Source organism: Coregonus lavaretus (assembly GCF_964263955.1).
Source record: "Coregonus lavaretus genome assembly, chromosome: 24".
NCBI lineage: Eukaryota > Metazoa > Chordata > Actinopteri > Salmoniformes > Salmonidae > Coregonus > Coregonus lavaretus.
In genome coordinates this window covers 35,016,163-35,024,916 of record NC_140011.1, presented here as the reverse complement: position 1 = coordinate 35,024,916, position 8,754 = coordinate 35,016,163, and the positions used below count along the sequence as shown (strand labels likewise).

The 8,754-nt window shown below is 39.5% G+C and overlaps 1 protein-coding gene across 1 annotated transcript; it reads right to left on the bottom strand.

Moving 5' to 3' along the window:
- Nucleotides 1-1,642: 1,642 nt before the first annotated feature.
- LOC311100197 (chordin-like protein 2) lies at nt 1,643-7,916 on the bottom strand. Its single transcript, XM_084141002.1, has 11 exons — nt 7,776-7,916; nt 7,118-7,230; nt 6,744-6,837; nt 6,343-6,488; nt 5,500-5,593; nt 5,344-5,405; nt 4,939-5,107; nt 3,070-3,258; nt 2,747-2,935; nt 2,535-2,627; nt 1,643-2,158 (listed from the first exon to the last, which is right to left on the bottom strand). Exons 1-11 carry the CDS (start codon nt 7,849-7,851, stop codon nt 2,025-2,027), a joined length of 1,359 nt encoding a protein of 452 aa, XP_083997128.1. The 5' UTR covers nt 7,852-7,916; the 3' UTR covers nt 1,643-2,024.
- Between the last annotated feature and the right edge of the window lie 838 nt (nt 7,917-8,754).

Sequence of the window (8,754 nt, the reverse complement as noted above, 5' to 3'; positions counted from 1 at the left end):
AATTACAGTCACAATTTATAAAGCAGAAACACCCCTGGTCCGACTGGGTTCACTGGAGGGTAGTCCAAGGAATAACAACAGCCTGATTTGTGAAGGAATTCCTGCCTCAGGTAGAGCTCAACTATTTCATATTTTTGGTTGGCTCCAACTTTTAGCCTTGTCATTACGTATAAGAATGCCTTGCAACTGTGCAAAGGGAAAAGATGCATCAAGTACTGAAATCCCACATAATCCTATGGAAACTTGGTCTGTAGAAAACTGGCCAAACATAATGATAAACACCTCAGATAACATAATAGAAAGTAGTTCCACCAAACCAATGTATCCACTCTCATGAAAGAATACATACAAATGCTGTTGCAGGGCAATACCAATGCCCAGATATCAAACCCACATTTTCAGAGGAAATCCCTATATGTATAGCCCAATGAGCTAAAGCCATGGCATCGCAGGCAAGGACCTTCAAGTACACACTCAAATGTACAAACAAACATATCAAACAAATCAATGTTATATGCTCTGCCTCAAAATGACATATGTTAGCATATTTGTATTTACAATAAATATGTTGATTAATATTTCTCGGTACATTTTGAAAAGGCATATAATTTCAAACAGCAGTATTTAGCAGAACAGTAAAGTGATTGTAATAATTATCTACTCTATAAAGGTGTTATTGCCAGATGGCTATCTAATTTGCTCAGTGTATTTTTCTATTATATACACTACCATTCAAAAGTTTGGGGTCACATAGACATTTCCTTGTTTTCGAAAGAAAAGCAATTTTTTTGTCCATTAAAATAACATCAAATTGATCAGAAATACAGTGTAGACATTATTAATGTTGTAAATGGCTATTGTAGCTGGAAACTATTTTTATTGGCCAGTCTGAGATATGGCTTTTTCTTTGCAACTCTGCCTAGAAGGTCAGCATCCCGGCGTCGCATCTTCACTGTTGACGTTGAGACTGGTGTTTTGCGGGTACTATTTAATGAAGCTGCCAGTTGAGGACCTGTGAGACGTCTGTTTCTCAAACCAGACACTCTAATGTATTTGTCCTCTTGCTCAGTTGTGAACCGGGCCTCCCACTCCTCTTTCTATTCTGGTTAGAGCCAGTTTGCGCTGTTCTATGAAGGGAGTAGTACACAGCGTTGTACGAGATCTTCAGTTTATTGGCAATTTCTCGCATGGAATAGCCTTCATTTCTCAGAACAAGAATAGACTGACGAGTTTCAGAAGAAAGTTCTTTGTGTCTGGCCATTTTGAGCCTGTAATCAAACCCACAATTGCTGATGCTCCAGATACTCAACTAGTCTCAAGAAGGCCAGTTTTATTGCTTATTTAAATCAGCACAACAGTTTTCAGCTGTGTTAACATAATTGCAAAAGGGTTTTCTAATGATCAATTTGCCTTTTAAAATGATAAACTTGGATTAGCAAACACAACGTTCCATTGGAACACAGGACTGATGGTTGCTGATAATGGGCCTCTGTACGGCTATGTAGGTATTCCATTAAAAATCAGCCGTTTCCAGCTACAATAGCCATTTACATTAACAATGTCTACACTGTATTTCTGATCAATTTTATGTTATTTTAATGGACAAAAAATAAAAATAAAAATAAAAACAAGGACATTTCTAAGTGACCCCAAACTTTTGAACGGTAGTATACATGTACACCTGTATTTTTTAGATAATACCGTTTTTAATGTATTCCTGTATGCCAGAAAACAAAAATGAGATACAACTGTAATTCATTTAAAGTATTTTTTCCATTTTGGTTTCTTCTACTACCAAATGCTATCAACAATGTTGACAATTCTGCTGACTAATTGTTACTGAGAATATGGAACATCACATTGTTATGAGTTATGATGCCATTTCAAAATAAACAAAAGCTTGTTATTCTATAACCAATAAGCAGTGCTATGTTTCATGTTTAATGAGATGCATATGAATGCTGTGCATTTTCCATTGATGTCCGCCATAGTAAATATGTAACTTCAAAGTCAAGCGATGAGAGTTAAGATGAGCACAGGCTTTCCAGCTGGTCTGGGTACAAGAACTTCACTACCTCCCGGATCCCATCCTCACAGGTCCTGGGATTGGGAAATTCCTTATGATTGTCTTCTTCCTCCTTGAATCTTTTCCAAGTCTCTGTGTAAAAAGAACAAAGAATTTACATGTTGCCATCCAACAGTAGACAAAAAGCGTACAAATCCATAACAACTTTTTTTTCCCCCAGCAGGAAACAAGATGGTTACTGACAAGAGGAAGCAGCCATTTTTTAATCAGTTGAAATGAAATTCCATTTCCTTTGGTCTACAATATGTCTGGTCTATGACCTTATGTCTATAAATGGTTTGAGCTGTATTGTCCAACAATTCAGATGGGCAAAACAATGGAAAAGCTCTACTTAAAAGAAACTAAAGGATGACAAGATTTATAACTAGAGAACTACTTTTAATTACCGGAAAATAAAGGTATGCATACAAAAACAAAAAAAACATACAAAAAACATGGATAAACTCACCTTCATCCAATGTTGCCAGTAAAGTGTAGTTATCTGGATTATCTATAAGGTCTTTCTTCAGAACATCCCCAGTTTCCATTAACTGTAAAACTCCTGGGAAAAGTGAAAATAAATATTGGGTGACATTCTGAATAGTTAGGTAATCCAAAGCTGTAACTTTGTTATTAACACTGCCATGCTAGTGCCCTCTAATACTCCCCCCTCCTAGTTACCTCCTACTGTCTTCCATACTTGCACTTCAACTTCAGCAGTCCCTTGTCTTTCAATAGCAATTATCCTAACTGTGTCCTCTGTGTGAACCTTTGATGATGGCTTAACTTTGTACACCAAGAGGTTGTTATTGTCATGTCCAAGATTCATGTTCATGTAACAGTCAGTCCTGTTGCTCTCAGCATTAAGTTCTAGGGGCAAAAAACAGAGAGATTACAAATATATATATTGTTAAAAAGACATACTGTTGTAAACTGGTTTTGTCAAAACCTATGGTTAAAATACTTTTCTGAATTGCATTGTGAATAATGCTGAGCTACAGTACCTGGACAAATCTTGCAGCACTTCCCCTCGGTTTTAACGGGATGTTGGCATGGATACTGGCTAGGACATGTGAGGCGTTTGCAGTCCTGCATGCCATCCTTACAGGTGCATAGGATGCACTCCAGGACCTTCCCCAGGACTGGGTGCCACACATCACCATGAGAGTATGTGTTGCCGCTGTACTGACATGCTGAGAGAAAAAGGAAAAACATACACTACCGTTCAAAAGTTTGGGGTCACTTAGAAATGTCCTTGTTTTCCATGAAAACATACATGAAATGAGTTTGAATAGGAAATATAGCAAAATGAATAGGAAATGTAGTCATTGACAAGGTTAGAAATAATGATTTTTAATTGAAATAATATGATTGTGTCCTTCAAAGTTTGCTTTCGTCAAAGAATCCTCCATTTGCAACAATTACTGCCTTGCGGACCTTTGGCATTCTAGTTGTCAATTTGTTGAGGTAATCTGAAGAGATTTCACCCCATGCTTCCTGAAGCACCTCCCACAAGTTGGATTGGCTTGATTGGAACTTCTTACGTACCATACGGTCAAGCTGCTCCCACAACAGCTCAATAGGGTTGAGATACGGTGACTGTGCTGGCCACTCCATTATAGACAGAATACCAGCTGACTGCTTCTTCCCTAAATAGTTATTGCATAGTTTGGAGCTGTGCTTTGGGTCATTGTCCTGTTGTAGGAGGAAATTGGCTCCAATCAAGCGCCGTCCACAGGGTATGGCATGGCGTTGCAAAATGGAGTGATAACCTTACTTCTTCAAGATCCCTTTTACCCTGTACAAATCTCCCACTTTACCACAACCAAAGCACCCCCAGACCATCACATTGCCTCCACCATGCTTGACAGATGGCATCAAGCACTCCTCCAGCATCTTTTCATTTGGTCTGCGTCTCACAAATGTTCTTCTTTGTGATCCGAACACCTCAAACTTCGATTCGTCTGTCCATAACACTTTTTTCCAATCTTCCTCTGTCCAGTGTCTGTGTTCTTTTGCCCATCTTAATCTTTTATTTTTATTGGCCAGTCTGAGATATGGCTTTTTCTTTGCAACTCTGCCTTGAAGGTCAGCATCCCGGAGTCGCCTCTTCACTGTTGACGTTGAGACTGGTGTTTTGTGGGTACTATTTAATGAAGCTGCCAGTTCTCGCATGGAATAGCCTTGATTTCTCAGAACAAGAATAGACTGACGAGTTTCAGAAGAAAGTTATTTGTTTCTGGCCATTTTGAGCCTGTAATCGAACCCCCAATTGCTGATGCTCCAGATACTCAACTAGTCTCAAGAAGGCCAGTTTTATTGCTTCTTTAAATCAGCACAAGAGTTTTCAGCTGTGCTAACATAAAGGGTTTTCTAATGACCAATTAGCCTTTCAAAATGATAAACTTGGATTAGCAAACACAACATGCCATTGGAACACAGGACTGATGGTTGCTGATAATGGGCCTCTGTACGCCTATGTAGATATTCCATTAAAAATCAGCCGTTTCCAGCTACAATAGACATTTACAACATTAACAATGTCTACACTGTATTTCTGATCAATTTGATGTTATTTTAATGGACATAAAAAATGCTTTTCTTTCGAAAACAAGGACATTTCTAAGTGACCCCAAACTTTTGAACGGTAGTGTATATACTTTAGTATTACACATTATTACAATCACAGAGCTGTAAGAGTTATAATACATGGGCTGCTCAATGACCAGGGAAGTGACCTGTAGGACATGAAAATAGACCTACAATTAATGGGATAATAATAACAATAATAACAATAATAATAATAATAATAATAGGATGAATAGCATGAATGAATATGATTAATTATTGTAGGGCTATCATTTAACTCTCACCCTTCTGGTGCTTTTTCTGCAGCAGGAAATTCACTGTGGTCTCTGCAGCACCTTTGAAGTGGAGTTTGGGCAGGCTCAGGCCTCTGGGAGTACCCCTGACTGTGGATGGAGTAGAACCGACAGACCGCCCTCGGAGCAGCTCTCCAGCACACTGGTCCACTGAATGCCTCTTGTGTATTCACAGACACAAATATACACAGTTATTTTGGATTTATGTGCAGTTCCAATGCCACTGAGTTGGATCCCCACCCCACCCCACCCCAGGTAAAGTTGATTTACATGCCCCACAAATGAAGATTAAATATTAATTGTTGTCTTCTCTGCACAGGTGGCGTGTTTTGGATGTTATGGTTTTGCTAATCTACAAGACTAAAGACATGAATGAATGAACAGAAAAACACATACAACGCCTCGGTTCAGCTGTTGGCCTACATCCTCCACTGATGAGTATCCATTAATGCCACCATCTAATCAAAGAGAAATGAGGAGGATATACATTGACTTTGATTACAACAGAAGGTAGGGTGAAAATCTGCTGTGTTAAGAAACAAATGTGATCACCTTTGCACACCAGACAGCAGGTATCTGGGAATGAGACTGGTGAGGAGCAGGTCAGCGGCTGGCAAGTTTTCAGAGCACAGAAGATATTTCCATTCTAAAAACAAGAGAGGAAGAAAGCCAAAGGTGAAGGAAGAACATAAGTGATTGTAGACATTGCCGGCCCTAAGCTACATTTTGTTGGGGGGCCCCCCAACTCGCAGGCAATTCATTTTAGTGGCCCCCCTCTTGACAGTGGAGATAAAAAGAAAATGTACGAGTTAATTTCCTGCAATTCTACTCATTTTGCCATGGGGCGTAGATAGAAATGTGCAGTTTTAGTGCAATGCCAGTTTTAAAGCTAATTTCTTGCAGTTCTACACACTTTGCCATGACTTATGCCATGTTAATATGATATCTGAGTGAGTGTGACTAACAAAATCAATGGATAGAAATTTGGGCACATGCCCTTTCTTGCCCGGTCGACAATTCAACCATGATTACTACAAGTTTAGATAGTTGGCTAGACTAATTTACCAATCTAAACAGTTTTAGCTGACATGGGCTAATTTAGTGACTGTCTGTGACTGAAATAACAAGAGAAAAACTGCTGATGCATAACCAAATTTCAAAATTGCACCTTGTGTATTCTACTATTCTAACTCTCAACAATAAATTGAGACCCAACTGAGTTCCTACAAAAAAAACAAAAAAAATAGTTGCTTATGCTTGGGGCGGGCACTGCCACAGGGGTAGATACATTAAAAGCTCCATTATTATGGCTGACACATGAGGAAAAACTCCCAGTTATGTTCTCAGAGTAATAAGCTGTACACTATAAACTAGAGGAAGAGAGAGTGTGATTACCGAACATGTGCACATGACACACTGGTTGGTTTGTCGAGATGGGAAGAGGTCATGGTTGGTAAAGGTCTCCCCTGGTTGGTAGAAAGTTCCATTATACCGGCAGGACTTCACTGGGGCTCTCAAGCCTGCTGGAATCCTAGGCTCATCTGAGCAGATAATGAATGGCAAGCACAAGATGTGTAAGTGAATGCCAAAGCAGGAGGTTTTTCTTATGTTTTACAGACCTCTAGCCTTCTTTTCCTCAAGGATATAAATGGTGGATACAATTGAAGATCAAGTCCTGTGACTAGACATGACATAAAAGCACACAGGTACTAGTATTCCAATGGTGTCATAGAAATGATTAAATAACTTTCATTGTACTGCCTGTGTGCTTATTGTATGAGAATGCCTGATCCTACCTGTACAGTGAGGGCAGCACTGCTGAGAGTCAGTCACTGGGTTCTCACACCGCAGAGTAGGACACTTAATTGTGTTACATTTCACATGGCCTGTCTATGGGGGAAACGTTACATGGTTTACGGGCATACCTTAAAATCCCACCCACCAAAACCCTTTCAAGCAACTGCTAATATGATATATAGCTAGTAGCCTAAATCCTCTTTGCACACAGTAGCCTACAATCCAATATCACTCAGATTCAGACAGTTTGATACAGTAGTAGTCTATAGGGCAGTGTTGGGCTCCTCTTGGTACACTTTTACATGGTTTCATATTAGGCTACAGATGTGACAAAACTGACCAATGACTTATTCTAATTCTATGGGTACGGTACCTCAGTGCAGGAACACCGCATACAAAACATGAATCCAAAGGGTTCCAGATAAGGATGCCAGCTGTCTCCTGGACTGTATGTTTTGTCTTTGAAAGAACAGAAAACTGCAGACACTGGGTGCAAAAAAAGGGAAAGTAAAGATGGAAGGTAAGATGGAAAGCTATTTTAGCAGCAGAAGCACTTTAATACCATATGAAGCAAAGCAGGAATTTTCATAAACAGAAAACGAATGAGACTAATGTAATAAAAAATAATCTTCCATGGCTCACAAACCTGTCAGAGTAATAACTGGCAATGTCTTCTGGCAAAACACACGTGGATTAAATCAGTATGTATTGTCATAAATTATGTTATATGGTTATATAATTAATCAATTTCAACCGGAATTAGCACAATTTAATACTAAATAGTTTAATACTACACTGACCTTATAGACAGGCCAGAAATACACGCACTGTATAATCTTGCCAAATATAGAAAAAAGTTGGTTGCAACAATGATGAGAAAAGTGAAAATAACAAACCCATATTTAATCGCAAGTAGCGAGTAGTTGTAGTGTATTCCTATAGTAAAACTGTTTGCTTTTAACTACATAGACGCATTTAATCAATTGCGGATAACGGTTTAACTTTAGATTTGCAGAGAACGTCTGTCCTACCTTTTCTTGTTCTTATAACATCCGCAGCACAACCAGCGAACAAACGGATGCAAATGAATAAGAAAATATGCTTCATGTTGGGGGATAAGTCCTTGTCAACATGAAATGAAATAGCACCAACTGCGACAGCAAACCCCAGGACAGTGTGAAACTCCCCATAAAAGCACGAATTTATTCTTGGTTTTCATCGAAGGCGCCTCCTACAGGAAGAATACGCCAATTTATAAACTGGGGTGAAGTGAATGATGTGATGTTGTCAAAGTTCAGGTCAGGACTTTGAAATCATTTGCTTTCAAAGAAAGAGGATGGAATGAATAAGTCTCTTTAAGGGTGTTGGTTGTCAAGTAGGCCTAACGCCTATATTGTCAAATTACTAATTGGAGGTATAGAGCATATTAATACTGTCTCTAAAATGCACATGTAGCCCTAAAATAAACCCTATTAGACATTTCAGTGACATTATATAATGAAAGTGGGATGGGAGCCTGTGATGTCATAATAAAAATGGGATGGGAGCCTATGATGACATAATGGAAATGACATGCCCTCCTTGAGCTCAAAATCCTGCTGCTCATTTGTCAAAGATTCTAAGGCAGATAAGACCTTTCAATACGGAGAATCACCCTCTTACTGGAGCACAATGGTTAGGACCCGTGCGCAAGTGGCGCTGCTTGCTCAACGCAACGACCAGCGCCTGGGTCGCCGTGGAGGGCCACAAAGTCTGAGGCCCCGTCATGACAGACATCAGAGAGATAGGCCACGGAGTCGACGCCCCCGATGTCAAGTGGGTCCGATGGTTGAGAAATGGAGATGGCCGCGAAAAAGATTAAGCTTGCTTCCACAGTCAAGATCATTTGCAGATGTGAGACGAGGACTGAAGGGCCGACGCATGGTACTTCGTGTTGGAGAACTGCCCAATTAGAAATTAAAGTACAGAGGCCACAAAGCATTAAAGCATTTGTAAAGATACTTTTAGGCC